At 38.4% G+C, this 19,712-nt stretch overlaps 1 protein-coding gene across 6 annotated transcripts; it reads left to right on the forward strand.

Annotated features, from left to right (window-relative positions):
* The first annotated feature begins 8,344 nt into the window (after positions 1 to 8,344).
* Positions 8,345 to 18,923, forward strand: LOC129776669 (casein kinase I). 6 transcript variants are annotated; one of them, XM_055782449.1, is made up of 3 exons: positions 8,345 to 8,483; positions 10,468 to 11,026; positions 16,497 to 18,923. In XM_055782449.1, exon 3 carries the CDS (start codon positions 16,614 to 16,616, stop codon positions 17,904 to 17,906), a length of 1,293 nt encoding a protein of 430 aa, XP_055638424.1. In that variant the 5' UTR covers positions 8,345 to 8,483; positions 10,468 to 11,026; positions 16,497 to 16,613; the 3' UTR covers positions 17,907 to 18,923. The 6 variants fall into 6 exon arrangements, with proteins under 6 accessions (XP_055638424.1, XP_055638420.1, XP_055638423.1 ...); XM_055782445.1 differs by having other exon boundaries at positions 8,378 to 8,809; positions 10,465 to 11,026; XM_055782448.1 differs by having other exon boundaries at positions 8,378 to 8,809.
* Positions 18,924 to 19,712: the final 789 nt, after the last annotated feature.

The following is a 19,712-nucleotide window of genomic DNA, read 5'->3' on the forward strand; positions in this document are numbered from 1 at the left end:
AAAAAGTAGAAGCAATTATGAGAAATTGTTATACGAAAAAATCCAGAAAATTACCTGCCTACAGTAAAGCGCGAGCAGCTATTTTGCCAACGAATGCATTTGTCACCAAAAGATATGATTTGTTATGTAAACAAATTTGTTTTTCCACGAGCAATGGCCGAACAGCAATTTTGACATTGCGGTCCACCTATAGTATAGCACCTTGGTATTTACCAAAAAATTCGTTATATTTACTAATTATTTCTCTCAGTGTACGCGTGAGCTTTCAAACATTAACTGATTTATTTCTGTTTCATACACTTAAAGGCCCATTTATACGTTGCTAGTAGCTGACTTGACAATGAGCAGCTACTGACCCGGTGGACTCGCTTGACAATTGGTTGACTCGCCTTGTCCGTTCACACAGTGTGAGCTGCTGGCGAGAAACTAGATACTACGGCACGGGTTTACCAGGGATGCCAGGCGACTTTTCAAATGTCCATCAAATAGTCAGAAACAGCAATCAGGTCCGAATTTGTCAAATGATTGGTCCAAAATCGACTTCTTTATTGGCAGTTTTCATCTTAGGTTTTCAGTTGAATGTATCATCACACAATTTTATAGCAAAACAAACGCTGATCGTGTTTAAAAATACATACTTTGTGCTGAATTTCTTTGAACTGAAGGTACTATCCGAAAAAGCAGAAAGAGAAAAGGATTCGGGCCAGGAATTAGATGCAAAGAAAAGGAGCAACAAATACAATATTGAAGGAACTCTACGATGAGGATCCCCGAGATTACAGAGCAGTGTTGATAATAACACCTGAACAAGTGAAAAAACTGTTGGATTTAATTGCTCCACGAATACAACGCCAAGATACAGTCATGAGGGATGCTGTACCTGCAAGAGTTAAATTAGAAATGACATTGATGTGCCTTTGTTTTGGAATATCGTTGGGATTGTTGTCGATATTTTTTAGAATCTCGAAAACATCCATAGCTCAGATAATTCCGAAAGGATGTGATGTTATAAATGGTAGTCTAAAAGATTTTTTTTTAATTTTATTTATTTTGTGAAATGAAAATGATAGTCGATTTGCAGGTGCAATAAATACGCTTCAAAAATTTTAATAATGAATGAAAATGTACTTTTTTAAATCGAATATGTATTCTGTTTCTTAGAACAATACTTTTTTTTGTAAGTTGTGATCTGATAATGATTCTATATTAGAGATTCTCAAGAAAACTATCTCAAAAAGAAAGCGTGCCCCGCCAGCGTGCAAAACGAAATAACAATTATTTCGTTTAGAAACTATGAGGGTTTTATTTGTTTTTCCAATAATTTTGAAGTCTATAAATATCTTCACATATTTTCAAATATCTTAAAAATAGAGACATTTCATTACATTTGGCATCACTGATTCGAACGCTAAATTCTGTTTTTGACGTTGTGAAGCATGCAAGTGCGAGTAAATTCAAAAAACTTTGAAGTAGCTCGCACGCCGGATCACACATGACAATAACTGGCATGATGTGTTCACACGGTGTGAGTAGCTGCACTGCAGTAACTGACTAGACCGACTCGTATGCTTACTCGCACCGTCTGAACCCGGCTTAAGGCCCATTTATACGTTGCTAGTAGCTGGCTTCACAATGAGCAGCTACTGACCCGGTGAACTCGCTTGACAAATGGTTGACTCGCCTTGTCCGTTCACACAATGTGAGCTGCTGGCAAGAAACTAGATACTACGGCACAGGTTTTCCAGAGATGCCAGGCGGTTTTTCAAATGTCCATCAAATCGTCAGAAACAGCAATCAGATCCGAATTTGTCAGATGATTGATCCGAAATCGACTTCTTTATTGGCAGTTTTCGTCTTAGATTTTCAGTTGAATTTATCATTACACAATTTTATCGCTAAACACACACTGGCCGTGTTTAAAAATACTTTGTGCTGAATTTCTTTGAACTGAAGGTACTATCCGGAAAAAGCAGAAAGAAAAAAGGATTCGGTCCAGGAATTGGATGCAAAAAAAAGGAGCAACAAATACAATATTGAAGTAACTCTACGATGATGATCCCCGAGAGTACAGAGCAGTGTTGAGAATAACACCTGAAAAAGTGAAAAAACTGTTGGATTTAATTGCTCCACAAATACAACGCAAGATACACTCATGAGGGATGCTATACCTACATAAGTGAAACTAGAAATGTTGTACCTTTCTTCTGGAATATCGTTCAGATTATTGTCGATATTTTTTTAGAATCTCGAAAGCATCCATAGCTAAAATAATTCCGAAAGTATGTAGTGCTACAAATGGCAGTCTAAAAGATTTTTCAAATTTTGAATTATTTCGCCTTGACAGCAGCTTCGTGTACCAATTTGTGAAATGAAAATGATAGTAGATTTGCAGGAGGAATAAATACGCCTCAAAAACTAAAATAATGAATGAAAATCTACTTTTTTAAATGGAATATGTATTCTGTTTTTTAGAACAATACTTTTTTTGGAAGTTGTGAGTGAATTTCGAATGAAAATTGTGCCCGATAATGATTTTATATTTAGAATCCCAAGAAAACTATCTCAAAAAGAAAACGTGCCCCACCAGCGTGCAAAACAAAATAAAATGAGTAAAAAAACTTTTTAAGTTAAACGGTTTATTTGTGATTAAACATAATAATGTACTAAAAGCTAGAGAAAATAATTAGGCAAGTTGCAGTTAGTAGTTATCACACCTCTCCTTCATTAGTCTAGGGCATTGATAAGACTAAAATAAAATAGTGGGACATATGATGAAATCACTAATTGTGGATAATGAAAATGAATGGATTTTATAATTTAAAAAGTTTTTGTTTACTCATTTTATTTTCTAGTTTTTAGTACATTATCTGTTTCATTAGAATATTTCTCTACAATAAAGGCATTGTACTGTATTCTATCAGTCAAAAAATTTCATTTGATACCGATATTGAGTAGATTGCAGAAAATACATAGTGTGTTCTCCAAGTCAAGTTCGTTGGTTTGATACACATATCTCAATCAACCTTTTTTTTGAGATGATATGGAATCAGCGATTTTGAGCGGAGGCCAAATTGGATTTTTCAAGATAAGCAGTTTTAAAATGACAGCAGTTCCTATCCGGTCAGTTCCTATTGGTCAAATTTCTATTACTGTGGGACAATCCTACAGACATACATACATACATACGAACAGTTCAAGCTAAATAAAACCGTTTAATAAAGTATATTGCTATTTTGTGATTGCGGCCATCTTGGATTTTAATTTTTCATGATCTACTGTGATCTACTATTCAAGCCCTTTCATTTGATACCCATATTAATGGTGTTTTGACATAATATGTAGTCCGCCATTTGGTAGAATTTTGATGGATTTGCATTTTTCACAAATAACCGTGTTCTGCTAGTCAATCCCTTTCATTTGATACCCATTGTTACGGGGGTTTCGGAGGTTCTATTCAGCACGCGTTTTTATCAATGTATAGCGAGCTCAAAGCTGTATTTATTAAGAGAAACAATAATTAAACAAGAACTTTACATTATTAGGTTTTACCTACATTTGATCTCCTCGTTTTAAATTCAAAGCACGACAGGATGATTCAATTATTTAACAATTTGGGAATTCAACTTTATTTTGGGTTCTATCTCTACTCCTTTTTTGTGATTAGCAAAGAATGTGTGGTACGAGAGAAGTTTTCAGAATGACAGTGATGACAGCTAGCTGTCAATGATTGTCTGGGTGCGTCATGGAGTGGCACCGTCCGGATGCGCAGGTTCAGATCAAGTCATCAGTGGCGTAGTTTGCTTCCCCCCAACACCCATATTAATGAAGTTTTGGGAAACTATGTAGTCCGCCATTTAGTAGTGGCAGCCATCTTGGATTTGCATTTTTCTTAAATAACTGTATTCTGCTAGTCAAGCCCTTTCATTTGATACCCATATTGATGGGGTTTTGGAAAACCCACATTGATGAGGTTTTGAGGAAGAAAGGGATCCGCCATTTTGTAGCGGCCTCTATCTTGGATTTACAAGATAATGAAATACGCAGTTTTGTAATGACTACAGAGATAAAGGTGTGTTCCAAATTTCAGATCAATCGGTCAACAAGAAGGGGGTCAAATTTCTACTAATGTGGGACATGTTACAAACATACAAACAGATTACAGGGCAAGCTAAATAAAACCGTTTAATAACAACGATTCCGCTTAGAAACTATGAGGGTTTTATTTGTTTTTTCAATAATTTTCAAGTCTATAATAATCTTCGCATATTTTCAAATATCTTAAAAATAGAGACATGTAAAGACAATGTAAAGATTTGGCATCCCTGATTCGAGCGCTAAATTCTGTTTTTGACGTTTTGAGGGATGCGAGTGCGAGTAAATTCAAAAAAATTTGAAGTAGCTCGCACGCCGAATCACACATGACACTAACTGGCATGATGTGTTCACACGGTGTGAGTAGCTGTACTGCAGTAACTGACTAGACCGACTCGTATGCTTACTCGCACCGTCTGAACCCGGCTTTAGAGTAAAATGATTTGAATTTGGGTGGAATCAAGATGGTTACATTGTGTGGGAACACTGATATGAATTCACTTGAGTATTGTAACTGGAACAACAATATCCAAGCTTACTAATGTTATCGAGTAAAATATACTAATCTCTGGTAGGGATGCGGGTTTGTTGACAATATGGACAAAAAATTTGTACATTCTACTAATTTTGCATTACCAAATGTATTTAGTAGTTTTCGACCGAGGATTTTTCTAAGGGTACGAACTTTTTTTTTGACGTAGGACTACGTCTAACCGGAAGATATAGGGGGTGAAATGGAAATCTAGGCACTGAACAAGTAGGAAAAAATGCAAGATTTGGAACGCTTATAACTCGAGCATTTCTCAATAGATCGCAAAGGTTTTTGCATCAATTGATAGGAAATATATCTACGCATCTATCATAACGAATAACATTTCATTTTTCTTGAGATAAATAATTGAATAATTGTGAAATATCAACCATTGTCCAAATACACTATGTGCCCATTTTTGATTGGTCCATTTTGTGCTCCTCAAATCGTACCGACCAAAACGGGCAACCAGAGCAGCAGCGAAATAGAATGAAGCACGATTGGAAAGGAAAAAGAAAAAAATGAGGGAAACATTGGTCGCAGTCTCACACATGCGTAATTCTCGAGCCAGCCAGTCAGCTTCAAAATCCCCTCTCCGCTGCCGTAACGATCATTCTCATCCGAACCGTACACCACATCGTTTCGCATCACCTCACATCAACAAACCAACACAAGCAGCCATGGTTGAATATGCCAAAGGAGGAAAAGTGAAGGGAAAGGCAAAATCCCGCTCGAACCTTGATCTGGAGTTCCCGCTCGTGTTGATCTGGAGTTCCCCGCAAGGGTAGCTAGGCCGAGCGCGTTAGTACCAGTGTACCAGTCCACCTAGCCGGCGTTATATAGCTTCGGCCGCCGAAGTGATCGAGTTAGCTGGCAAAGCTGCTCGCGACGATAAGAAAACCTGCATTCGGAACAGAACACATTCGGTTCGGTGGACATCAAGACAACAGGCAGTTGCAGCGAGTGGCGAGTAGCAAACGCAATCGCAAAACGGCATCAGGTAACAGAAGAAAAAAGTTTGTTCTTTATACAAACTGCTTTGGCGGCAAATCCAGAACAAGGCGGCATCGAGGGCGTTCGAAATGGTTTTTTTCAAAACCACGAGTACTAAGTTTTCTAAATTGGAACCATTCCATAAAACAAGGCGCTTTTCAGGGCCATTAAACCTTCCAAAAAAGAGTTTAGGAAATAAAGTTCAATGCTTTCTAAAACATTATCCAAAATAATAATAAAACACAAATTGATGTTTTCATAATTTGTTTGCCAGGATCTGATGAGTATGTGAATTTGGCAGTTGTTCTGAGCTTATTGATAGTTGGGGACTTTCCTGATTATTCAATTTTCACCAATTCTTAAATTGTTTCCAGATTTAAAGTACAGTAATCTACAATTAGTTCGACATTTAGCTAATTGGACGGACATGTAATGCGACTTATTTAGTTGGATATTTTTGTAAACATAGAGATCCAAATTATGACCCCACATTGAAAGTCGACACTGTACCACTGTCATCGCAAATGTTCAATTACAGGTTAAAATTACCTCCAATCCGGCACTGAGTGGTGGTAATGCGATGTGCCATTGAATGTAATTTACTGTAAAATATGTCACAAGCTGGATGGGAAGAAATTTTCCAACTGTGAAAGCTGTGGCGAGTGGCAAATGCAATCGCTAAACAGAAAGGTTTAGCCGAACAAGATGGGGATATCGAGTGATAACAAAACAATAAACTCTTTAGACTTTTTGTGATCCTGAAAATGACCTTTTTTAGCCTGTATGTGAATCCAACGAGCGAACAAATCGTAATGAATGTATTTTTTTGCCATCGCTCCCTTTTAACGCTCATTCGTTCGTCTCGTTGGACCCGCCCCTTTGGCTGAGTCTGCCGATTTGTCTCTATCCTGTGAGTGTGTACCGCTAGAGTATAAAACACGCGGACCCCAAAAAAATATCTTATTTTCTTTCAAACCGTAAACCCGTGTGGTTGTACGGCATCGGCATCGTGTACTCAACAAAGGAGGAAAAGAGAAGGGAAAGGCAAAATCCCGCTCGAACCGTGGTGGTCTGCAATTTCCCGTAGGTGTATCCGCCAATTGCACCGGAAAAGGTAGCTAGGTCGAGCGCGTTAGTACCTGTGTACCAGTCCACCTAGCCGGCGTTATATAGTTTCGGCCGCCGGAGTGATCGAGTTAGCTGGCAAAGCTGCTCGCGACGATAAGAAAACCCGCATTCGGAACATAACACATTCGGTTCGGTGGACATCAAGACAACAGGCAGTTGCAGCGAATGGCGAGTGGCAAACGCAATCGCAAAACGGCATCAGGTAGCAGAAGAAAAAAGTTTGTTTATACAAACTGCTTTGGTGGCAAATCCAGAACAAGGCGGCATCGAGGGCGTTCGAAATGGGTTTTTTCAAAACCACGAGTACTAAGTTTTCTAAATTGGAACCATTCCATAAAACAAGGCGCTTTTCAGGGCCATTAAACCTTCCAAAAAAGAGTTTAGGAAATAAAGTTCAATGCTTTCTAAAACATTATCCAAAATAATAATAAAACACAAATTGATGTTTTCATAATTTGTTTGCCAGGATTTGATGAGTATGTGAATTTGGCAGTTGTTCTGAGCTTATTGATAGTTGGGGACTTTCCTGATTATTCAATTTTCACCAATTCTTAAATTGTTTCCAGATTTAAAGTACAGTAATCTACAATTAGTTCGACATTTAGCTAATTGGACGGACATGTAATGCGACTTATTTAGTTGGACATTTTTGTAAACATAGAGATCCAAATTATGACCCCACATTGAAAGTCGACACTGTACCACTGTCATCGCAAATGTTCAATTACAGGTTAAAATTACCTCCAATCCGGCACTGAGTGGTGGTAATGCGATGTGCCATTGAATGTAATTTACTGTAAAATATGTCACAAGCTGGATGGGAAGAAATTTTCCAACTGTGAAAGCTGTGGCGAGTGACAACAAATCGCTAAACAGGAAGGTTTAGCCGAACAAGATGGGAATATCGAGTGATAACAAAAACACAACACCAAAGGTTCTTTTCAGAACCATCAACATATTCATAAAGAGTAAACAGTAAACTAATCCATTTTTCAGGTAGATAGGTAGGTATTCACGTAGGTGAAGAAAATAAAACAATATATTTAAAATATATATTTAACAAAAGCTGTCCCCTTTGTATAGTCCTACGTCACTCCGGTTATGTCCCCGACATTACCCACCCGTCTTTTTCATCAATTAATCATAAGAGCTCAACTAACCTTTTTTCAGAAACTGACTGACCTTATTACTATTCATTTTCACTTCTCGCCGCATGATTCTGAACGCCAAAATTATATTATTTGAATTTTCATCTTCCAGTAAAACAGCTAATTACATAAATTACAACATTTATTCTAATTTTGACCGAAAGATTATTACCAAAGCCCGAGTCACGAAAACGTTCGCTTCTTTTATAGAAGAAGGCTTTGGTAGCATGGGGAAAAAGCAAGAACATTGTTTTTCAAGCAAAATGCACTTGAAAAATAAATTTGATTGAATCCACATGAAAAACATTGCTTCGGTTGCTAATTCCTGTGGCTGTTTACTATCAGTGTATCAAAATCCCAGTGGTTTGCAGCCTGTATGACCCTGTCGACAACTGACGTTTGCTTTGACTACTTCGACAAAGTGTGCGTATATCATACTTCACATCGTACCATTCAGCGGTTGTGTGCGTGCCAAGCCACAGCCAAAGCAAAAAGGGTACCATTATAAAATTCAATATTCGCAGTCCGCCAGCAGTGTGTTGGAAAGTCAAGAAAATAATTTCCCAGTTGAGCAGCAGCTCGTGTTTTCCGTAAGTTTTTTTTTTCATTCGTGGCCACTTGGTGTTACTTTTCGCCTGCATATGGGTCGCAAGCTCGTTCAAAATGATCGATATTAGCCACGCGAGTGTACGCAGTTTGTGATTCGAGCGGAATTGCTTCGATTTGCCTTTAGGTGAGCAGGACTTTTTTTCGATTTTCATCGTCCTCAAAGCAGATTCGAAGGCTGGCTCATGGTTCTGCTCGTAAGCGCCATCGAGTCGTATGGTGTATCAAGAGGGAAAGAGAAAGAACCTGTTAGCAGCCATCACAGCAGCAGCAGCAGCTCCTTGTCGACGCTGACAGTACACGAACACTGGTAAGACGGAACAGCTCACGAACACTAGTGTGGAGCCACTTGACGTGTCGTCACGAGACGACTATGTGTGCACATCGAACAAACGTAAAGCGTTTCTTTGTGCTTGCTTACCACAATGGGTTAGGCACATCTATTTTGGTGTAAAAATGTTTTGGTTTGTTATCCATGTCATCACTGAGAAACAATCTTGAAGGATTTTTTTAAAATTTTTAAACAAATTTTTAAAATCGCAGATAATTCTGGAATGATTTCCAATAAGAAATGACTTTTACTTTTTAATGAGTCTGACTGCAGTATTCGTTCGGTTATCGACATCCGTTTGAAGGACATGTAAAACGTCAAATAAAATCAAGAGGAATTTCAATTTTTTCCTCAATTCAGAGATTTTTTTCAAATTTCTTTGGTACAACTGATTTCCATTCGAAAATTCATGAATGGAGTTCTATGAAATTCCAAACGATATTTTTTTTCTCTGTAAACCTGATAGTCAATATATATTCTTGATATTCAACTTTCAATCGTTGGTTTAATAAGGAAGGAAGGAAGGAAGGTATTGAATTAGAGAGACTTTAAACTCTGAGAGTTCATTCGTCTCTAATGGTTTAATAAGCAAACGCGCAAATGTTTCAATGTTGTGGTTCTATTTGTAATGTCGATTTATTTATCAATTATTTCTGTAGCAATACAGGGTGGTGCATAAGTCACGCAACGCTCTTTGAAGAAAACAAAACGATCGCGGTTCAGTTGTCGACTTTGTATCGTTTTTTATTCGAGAATAAAGATTCTGTATCGTGAGACATTTTTTTATACGATTTTTTTGTGCAAATTGGTTGCGTGACTTATGCGCCACCCTGTAGAAACGATCTTTTATAGCTCACCCAATTACTATTTTCATTTAATCAGTTTTACTCATTGAATTTGACACGCCTTCATTTGGCAAATGAATTTTAATTCATAAAAACAAAATATTCAAGTCTAAAAACAAATTGATGGTGTCGCAACACTGATATTGATTGTTTCCTTCAAGCCTTTTACAACACCAATATGTATACTTTTAATGGGTATTTTCTTCCATAATACAGTATTTGTTCGGTAACAAGATTGGCATATAAAACGACAAATAGAATCGAGGGGAACTTGAATTCTTTGATTTATGTTAATCGTGATATAGAATTTAGGGAAATAATGTTTCTGTAGTTTTATCAATGCGAAATGTTATTCGAATTATTATTGAATATGACGTTAATTGTTTACGAATTGGCTGTTATCGCACGGTTACTGTATATATTTTTAGTAAGGCTCATATGGCTTTAGCCTGACAGTTCAATATTCTAAAATTTATACTTATAAATTATGTTTATGAATATAATATTTATTTTTTATTTCCTCATATTATTGACTTATTACAATCATCATAATTTTTGTTTTGAATTGCCCCATTCCGTTGATCTAATGTGTATTCTCCATGGTAACTCACCCGTAATCCGTTGAATGAAAAATCAAGGTAAAATTTTGTCAAATAAAAAAATATAAAAGAAATGAAAATAATATCAATATCTCAGAATTTTCAGCGAACTGTCATTCTTTGTATCTTGTAATATCCGTAAAGCAACAAAACTGATGTTTATTCTCTCTTTCTTTATGTCTCCAACCAGCAGGGCCCCCTTTTTTGTGTCAGCCACTTGATGGTAGTGGTGTGCAGTCTGCTTCGTTGAATAGCGAACGGATTGGGTTGTGTGGCGCATCATCATCATAATCGTTCATCGTTTTCGTTGTCGTCGATACGTGCGTACGTACGATACGTGCAAAAGAAGACGTCCGAGAAATAGATTTAGTGCGAGGCGATTTTCAAACCCAACTTTGCAATTGAAATTTGCTTCTTCACCAGAAGAGCAAAGTAAAAAACATCACCAGTGAAGAGAGCGGGGCGAACGCGATTTTTATGGTTCCAATCAAAGCACTAAGTTGAGTCGCGAAGTCTCGCGCGGAGGTCATCCGGAACAGTATTTTCGGGGTAAAGGCATAGAAAGCAGCTGGAGCTGGTGCCGATGCGGGGAAAGCAAAAACATTACAGTGGCAATTTCTGTGCAGCTAAGGAAACGGAAAAGCAGCCTGCAAGGAGTTTGCTGCACATATGAATTCGTGGAGGCATTAGCCCAAAAAAGGGATAGGACGTGAAGAAGAAGTGAACATAATAAAAAAATCCAGAGCGAAAAGGTGAGTGTGTAAGGTTCCCTTCTGGTGGATAGAACAAGTAGAAAAAAAAAGTTTGGGCCCCCTCCACCATCCCTAATAAGCGCATTGTGGATGTTTTGGAGCGAGTATTTGTTTCAACGTGGTGGCTTCCTGGGAGTCGCAGTTACCGTCGTTTCTTTTTTCGAGTGGCTCCTTGTGTTCTTGTTCTCTTAATCATATCATATCTTATTTTGATGGTGGTTGTCGATGGCCATTTGCACATCTCGGTAATAAACTCCAGAAGTTTATTGAGGAATGTGGTAATCAGTGTGAATTCCAGTTCATCGATTATGATGGAGAATAAAGAAACAAGTACGTTATTTCAAGAACTTCAGTGTTCAGTTAGAAAGGCAACCTAATCAACCCATGGTTATTCCGTCGTTGCAGTGAGGATATAATTCACGAATCATAAACACCCAGTGTAGTTTATTCTAAACAAGTTTCCTCTTTACAGTAAAAGCTATCTAACCTCACAAAAATCTGCGATAGGATTTCCACTAATTTTGAAGATAGATGTGGAGATGGATTGCGCTGCTTATTATTTCAATTGCCTGAAAAGTATGTCGCAAAATCACCTGTCGCTGTTCACAAGTTTCATTGCCGAGCTGTGCCTTTGCTTCAGATTTCAATCAAACGGCAACGGTTCCAGGAATTAATGAGCATATAACAGGAAGCCATCGAAGTGGTGGTGGCTAGTTAGCTACTGGATGCTAGAAATCGGACAAAAGCTCCGAGGAACAACAATTCCCATCTAAAATTAGATATTATGTATACTCCGTTCAATGGTGCGGCAATTCAACTTCTCTCGTGTAAATGTCAAGTATGAAGAAAATAAAGCGGTCGAAAATAACAAACTTTTCTCTGCGAAACTTCACGCTCTGCAAAAATAAAGCGAACAGCCAGTGGATTATTCACGTGTTCAGTGTGGTGTGCTTTATTCGTGCACTTCACAAAGAAGTTGATCAGAAGTTTCCGATTGTTTTATATTTTGGGAGCTATTGTTGGGAAGGATATATAGCATGCAGTAACACGTTGACGCCGGCGTGTTCCTTTACGAGGAGTGAATTGCTGCCCCAATCTCTCGTCGGAAACTAGTTATTTTTGAAGCAAAGATCTCGCTGGTTTTCGTAGAAATTAAAGCATTGTCATTCGCACGGGGAAATAATTTATATCACGGGGATGCATTTACATCCTCCTTTTTTTCGATGGCACTACCGTGCCTAGAGGAATTTCGCCGTCTCAACGTAGTACTACTGGCATCATTTTTATTAGTACTTGTTACTTAAAGTTGTGAATCAGATCTAATCTTTCAATGGGATGCAGAATCATTGTAAATAAATAATAAAAATAAAGCCGCATATGATTCAATAACACGAAACGAGCTATGGAGAATTATAGACGAAGCTGACAGGACTGATTAGGGCTACGATGGATGCTCTGTGCAAATATCGGGTGGATTATCTGATTCTGAGCATCGCAAATGTGATGGTCTCTCTTGCCTGCTATTCAACATTGCGCTAGAGGGTGTTATGAGACGAGCAGCGTTTATCTTGCGTGGTACGATTTTCATTAGATCCAGTCGATTCATCTGCATCCCGTATATTGTTCTGAGCACTTGCGTTCGAAAAAACCCAAGTGCTTGTGAGTCCTCTTCAATAATCGTACATTCTTTGTGCCCATCAGAGATGCCAGGTTTGAAGGCACGTCTTCATTTTGACTTACTGTGAAGACATATTGAAGACATTATGAAATATGCGAAGAGATTTCAGTATGATAGCGCACGTGGGGTTTTGAGAGATATTATTTCCATGAAATTCTAGCTATTGGCCAAACATATCGCCAAAATAAGTAGGGATTTTGTCTCAGTGTCATTCGCTCGCTTTTTTTATCACTGTCACTTGTTCACGCTTGTTGTTAAGATGGCCATACATTGTTTTCCCGGAGGTCAAATATTTGACATTTTTTGACAGATAAAGTTTGGTTTCAAATTTGCGCAAACACTATTTTGTTTGCCACCCTTCAATTATCAACAATGGCAAACAATGTCAAACATTGAACAAGGAAAAAATACAACTGAAATATATAACGCAACCGAATCGAATACCGACAGGTTCAAAGAACAGCCCGAAAAAATATTTTAGGCATCCAATAACTGAATATTTCCTTGTCGTGTTTTGTGTCGAATATATTTGATCGGTACAAGTTGATCAAATTTTATCTGTCAAAAAGAATCAAATATTTGGCTTTGGTCAAACAGTGTATGAGCACTAGGGTGCCAATGAATGCGAAAAAATCGACCCTTGTTTTTTAAAAAGTTACCCTATACAAAATGTTCACCACCACGAAAAATCATCCTATGCCAAATATCAGCTCAATCGGACTTAAGGGAGAGTGTCGCAAAGCGATCAAAGTTCCAGTTTTTTTGAAAATCAAAAAATCACCCAAGGGGGAGTGAAGAAAATCGGGGTTTTCGATAATTTTTTTTTGATGCCAAATGTCTTAAAATTGCTTGAAACGTCGAGATCTAGTGTCATCTCGAAAAATTTTATTTTGTCAAAAATCGACACTCGACACGACGAAACGAATGGTTTTAAGTGCCAATAAAAATAGTTATCTAGATTTTTCATTCGGAACTTGCTGCGAAACGAAATTGTTGATTTGCACGATAATATACCCTATACAAAATATTATCTCATTCGAACTTCATTAATTAGTGTCGCAGACGTTAAAATTTTAGTTTTTGTTAAACTGAAAAATCACCTGAAATCGGAGTTTTCAAAAAAAAAATTCTTGATGCCAAATGTCTTAGAATTGCATGACACATCGAGATTTACAGTTATCTCAAAAAAAGTCCCAGAGTGTCGATTTTTGACCAAAATTTTCTTTTTCGAGATGACACTAGATCTCTACGTTTCATGCTATTTTAAGACATTTGGCATCATTTTTTATTCGAAAACCCTGATTTCCATTTGGCATAGGGTGTTTTTTCGAGGTGGTGAACATTTTTATGGAATAACTTTTTGAAATTAGAGATGACCATTTTCATTGGCACCCTAATGAGGACCCTTAGTAATCAACGGAGACTTTTATCTCGGGGTCATTCACTTGCTTTTAGTTAAAAAAAAAACCGCTCGAGAATTCGAATGATTGTGACATTGCTTTTCTATTATTTTTGGCCTATACTATACAATAAATTAAACTAGATCTTCCGAACGACCACTTCACAAATTGAAGTTTTTCTGGTTACATACCGTTTCAATAATTAGTTTTATGGATATGGCTTGAGTTACAACCAAAGTTCAAAGCTGAAATAAACAAATTGAGTTATCGCAGTTTCGTTTTTGTGGAAGAACTGGGGATATATTCATCCAATCAATGGTTTATCAAATCAATTATCATTTCTAAACTCATACAATTTAGTTCGCAGTTGCGCAATATTTATATATTTTTATAAATTTCTGTATCACCTTGGGCTCATCGTCGTCGATCTCAAAACTACTACTAACAAGAATTATGTTGCGATCAGTCCCTCCTGCTAGCATGTATTTTGTCTTATGGCGGGTTTACATTAGGGGGATCTATAGCTATAGATGGATTTATTCACGTGAAAATGTAAACGGGTGAGAATAAATATGATACACTTATTCGAGGTATATATAACTTGAATAAATTCAACATATGTAAACGCTTGTGAATTTCTCACTGGAGAGAAATCACTAAAGTTGGATGCAGTTGTACTTCAGGTGAATAAGTTCACCGAAAATATGAATATATTCATTATAGAAGTTCACGCTAGTGTAAACCTGTGTAAACCAAGGCGCTTGTATGAATGTATAACAGGTGAAGCAACATCATCACTTCAATAAGAAGGGGATTACGTTTTGTGGAGCGGGGGTTGTTTGTTTTGTTATTGCAAGGATACGCCATTTTTGCATTTTCACATGCGAGAGTAGTGATTTTTTTTTTATTTTTTTAGTGATTCTACAAAATCATTCTTTCTTTTTCACATAAATTCGCGAAAGCCGAACATAGTAGGCATCGTTCGAATAAGCGTCGTACCAGTTTGTAGAGAGCCGCCGGCAGCGTTCTGATGCTGTTTGTAAACAATACCGACAGCAACTCCAATATGGCTGAAAGTGCATTTCATATGATTGTTTCACCTGGTATATATAGAGGCGCCTTGGTGTAAACGGTTGATGCGATTTCTATAAATATTTCTTCACATGAATATATTGCTAGTCTAAACCCACCCTTAGACGCATTGATCCCTAGCTTAGTCAGCCCTGCTTCGTGTTTCGGTTGGGTATACCATCCGGCTACCGTCGCGTGTGTTCTTCCGATTATGTCCACGTCGTCGGCGAAGCAGATGAACTGACTAGACTTCCACCTTTCAGCGCCACGTTGAAGAGGAGACAAGAGAGTCCATCGCCTGTCGAAGTCCCCTGTGAGCCTCGAATGATTCCGACAGCTCTCCTTAGATCCGCACACCGTTCACCGTTGGTTGTATTAGTCTTGTCAGCTTTCGTAATATTAGAGTAAACAACTTGCTACTTGCTATGCACTTTGATGCATCATTAGATCATATATTGTACCATTCTCCACTGCTGAAGCAAAAGATGTTAGTGCCAACTGTTGTAATTAGTGTTCCGTATCTTTGATTTACTAATAGTATTTGTTGCACTACTGCGGTGACTAATCCAAGTTTCGTTGATCACTTTGTGGGATCAAATCTATACGAGCCGGAATAATTATCGAAATGAGTGCGGTTTCAATTGTTTGAAACCCGGCAGTCGTGCACACTGGAAACTGTGTTGTGACCTTCAGATTTCTGCTCCTCAAGATAAACTTTTCAGTTTTGAAATTTAATTGAAAATTATCTGTTTCAAACTCCCAGCTGTAGGTATTTGTTTGTTTTGTTTTATCAAACTTTCAATGCAGAGGCATTAGAAGAAGCTCAAAACAAAACGGCGTGCGATTGAGACCCGGGTGAAAACCGTTCACTTTTCTGTTTGAGTATCAAATATTTTGTTTTCCTTTCACGCATGTTTTGACGCATGGTTCAAATTTGGAACGGAAATTTGTGTCAAATATCGGTAATTCGATAGTTTTTGTTTGTGTATGTCTCCTGATTTCTATACTTTTTTTCTGATATTGATGACTCGCCGATGATTGACTTGACTTTCTCTCAGATTATCCTCATATACTATCAACATCAGAAAAGTGAAAATTCACCATTTTTCCGCGCAAAAAAGTTGAAATCAAATAGAAACAGTATCGTTATTGTGTTGCAGGCAGATAAAATGTATTTTCTCTGTGATTGGATTACCCAGTGAGTCACAAGAATATTGTTCACTCATCGTTGACTGAGCTGATTCGTAAAATTCTTCTTACTACAATTATTTACTTTATGATTATGTACTAACTGCGGCTATCTCTTTATTCTTATTCCTAGCACATCTCGGTCCAACCAAAGGTGGCAGCGGCTGCATAGCGGAGAAGTTTGTCGGACACAGATCTCCTTTCTTCCGGAAACCAGGATACACTAAATATCCACAAACATACACACACGATGGAATTACGCGTTGGCAACAAGTATCGGCTCGGCCGCAAAATTGGCTCCGGCTCCTTTGGCGACATCTATCTGGGTACAAACATCTCGACCGGCGAGGAGGTGGCGATCAAGTTGGAATGCATCAAAACGAAACACCCCCAGCTGCACATCGAGAGCAAGTTCTACCGGATGCTCCAGGGTGCCGTCGGAATCCCAACGATCAAGTGGTGCGGCTCGGAGGGCGACTACAACGTGATGGTGATGGAGCTGCTGGGTCCCTCGCTGGAGGATTTGTTTAATTTTTGCTCAAGACGGTTCACGCTTAAAACTGTGCTGCTGCTGGCAGATCAAATGATTTCCCGCATCGATTTCATACACACGAGAAATTTCATCCATCGGGACATCAAACCGGACAACTTCCTGATGGGGCTCGGCAAAAAGGGGAACCTTGTGTACATTATCGACTTTGGGCTGGCGAAGAAGTATAAAGATACAAAAACGTTGGACCATATTCCATATCGGGAAAATAAAAACCTGACCGGAACGGCACGTTACGCATCGATCAACACACATTTGGGTATCGAACAGAGCCGTCGGGATGATTTGGAATCCCTCGGGTACGTTTTGATGTATTTCAACTTGGGTACACTGCCATGGCAAGGACTGAAGGCGGCAAACAAACGCCAAAAGTACGAAAGGATCTCCGAAAAGAAGCTGTCGACTCCGATCGAGGAGCTGTGCAAGGGCTTCCCCGCGGAATTCGCATCGTATCTGTCATACTGCCGCCAGCTAGACTTCACCCAGCGTCCCGATTACTGCTATCTACGGAAGGTGTTCCGAACGCTGTTCGGAAGGCAGGGATACACATATGACTACGTGTTCGACTGGAATATGCTAAAGTTCGGAGGATCATCCCGCCACAACACCGCAAACGAACGGAACAAATCGGGAGCGGTCGTCCAACCCAACGACCCATCCGCGATCAGTTCCGGAATGGTGGCAACGGTGGGAGGTGGCGTCGTGACAACGGTCACAGGTACCACCGCGTCTATGGCTAAGAATGATTCCTGCAAGCAGCTCGCCAATCGGCTAGTCCAGATGATGGCACAGTCCCGACCGCCCGGTGCCGACCAGCAGCAGGTTCCGGTACCAGGCGCTCCGCAGCAACAGCAACCCAAACCACCACATAATAACAACGCGGGCAGTGCGAATCCCGAACCGATCGCCACATTCTCCCGGCATGATACACCCGAACGCCGCTCATCGATCCGTGTGCGTGGTCAGAATTTAGACTCACGAAATATTGAATAATATTAAATTCCTGCTTTAAGTTTTTACTTACATATATAATTTAAATTATATAAAATGAAATATGTAAGAGAAGAAGGCCTCCTCGAACGGAAAATGCGGTTCTGCCTAGAGAGATAGTGGAAGTATATGGACGCATTCTTGAGGAGAACGAAATACAAGGTATATATGGGCGGGCAACGAAGGCGGATAGAATGATTCTTCTTTAATTTTTGTTTACTCAGAAGAATCATTACTCTAAATATACATAGACTAGCTAGAGCAAAAATTAAAACTGATGAGCCGGGATTAATACGTTGAAATAGGAGCAGATGCACACATGCAGTTTACTAATCGTTCAATCATCAACCTTCTTGTGCTGGATTCAATTTTCGAAAGCTGGCACCAGGGAGGGGGACTGAATTTGATAGTGGAGAACAGTTTATAAGAGAGAAGAATAGATTTAGTGGAATTATTAATTAATTCAATAATTCGTAATGTATATGTAGTAATCCAATCTGGAAGAATGAATATAAATTGGAGAAACAAAAAAACAACAAATAAAGATGACGACAACGTGCGCTTGTTCAAGCTAAGTGAGAGTCATATTGTAACAACATGCACATCCTCACGTGCATTCCTTTACATAGAATCTGCGTGATAGACAAAACAGGAATTGGAAAATGTCGTATCCAATTGGCTCCACACCACTTGAAACAGATATGTATAGACGTATGTAGGAATAATCTAAAAATACAAACAAGATAAAACAAAAAAATAATGCTGGCTGGAGAAACTAACGATTTAGTCTTAGGCTATCTCTACTTTTATCAGCTCCCCGCAATGTCAGGATATTGAAGAGAGTGCAACATCTCTGTTATGCGAGGAAATCCTATCCCCCAATTTGTGTACCATAGTAATATTGCGTTTGAATTCAAAACAAAAGATAACCAGCAGTATCGCTAGCGATTTCAGCGGAAAACCTCAGTCTAAATAAAAAAAGGTTTAAAAAAACACACAGAAAACTGGACCAAGAATGATGTTTTGTGTACTTTATTTTTTATTCACACCCTCCATAATGTGTGCGCGATACACTAAATTATGCTAGCGAAACTTGAAATCCACGATCGTGTCACTCTAGTGTCGAACTTGTTCCTGTTCCAGTTTTCGCTACTTGGGCAAAGCATTTAACTTCGACATGTTTCCATTTAAAATATTTACTGTTTAGAAAAAAAATACATATAACGATATTTCGATGTCAAGGTACATTTTTCGCATAAATCCATGACTTATATTCGGTGTATCGAGGAATCTGTAAAATAAAATATAAACATAAGTGAACCAGGGAGCGAAAGGGAAAACGTTATAACTAAAATGGCTCGAATGTGTGGCTTCCACAAAGTATGCATGGATGATTGAAAATTTTTGAAGGCTTGGGCAGCACATTGAGCTTTGTTCGGTTTACTTCACATTTGGTTGAGCAACTCTATTTCCGCATAACGTGATAATTGAGATTTTTCTTTTGCCTAAATAGTTTAGTTTGCGTAGAACGCGTAACAAAACGAAGCGATTGCGCGTGTGGTTGAGAGAGTATCGACAGTGGAGCATCAAACAACTGATTTAAAATAATTTACAACTATAAATAAACAGAAAAAAATACCAATGGTGATAATATTAGAGAAAATTCTGAAATCTATGGAAGAAGTACGAATAGTTCACTAGTAATGAGCAAACTAACTGACTTAGATGTAAGATTGGAACAAATTTACAAACGCAGATAACAAGCAAACCCTTCTTCGACTGTACAGAAATTTTGGAAGTAAGCGTCGA

The sequence above is a fragment of the Toxorhynchites rutilus genome, chromosome 3 (assembly GCF_029784135.1).
Source record: "Toxorhynchites rutilus septentrionalis strain SRP chromosome 3, ASM2978413v1, whole genome shotgun sequence".
Classification (NCBI taxonomy): Eukaryota; Metazoa; Arthropoda; class Insecta; order Diptera; family Culicidae; genus Toxorhynchites; species Toxorhynchites rutilus.

Bases quoted from the DNA above. Each gene is read 5' to 3' on its own strand.
- LOC129776669 (XM_055782449.1), top strand. From the start codon at position 16,614: ATGGAATTACGCGTTGGCAACAAGTATCGGCTCGGCCGCAAAATTGGC.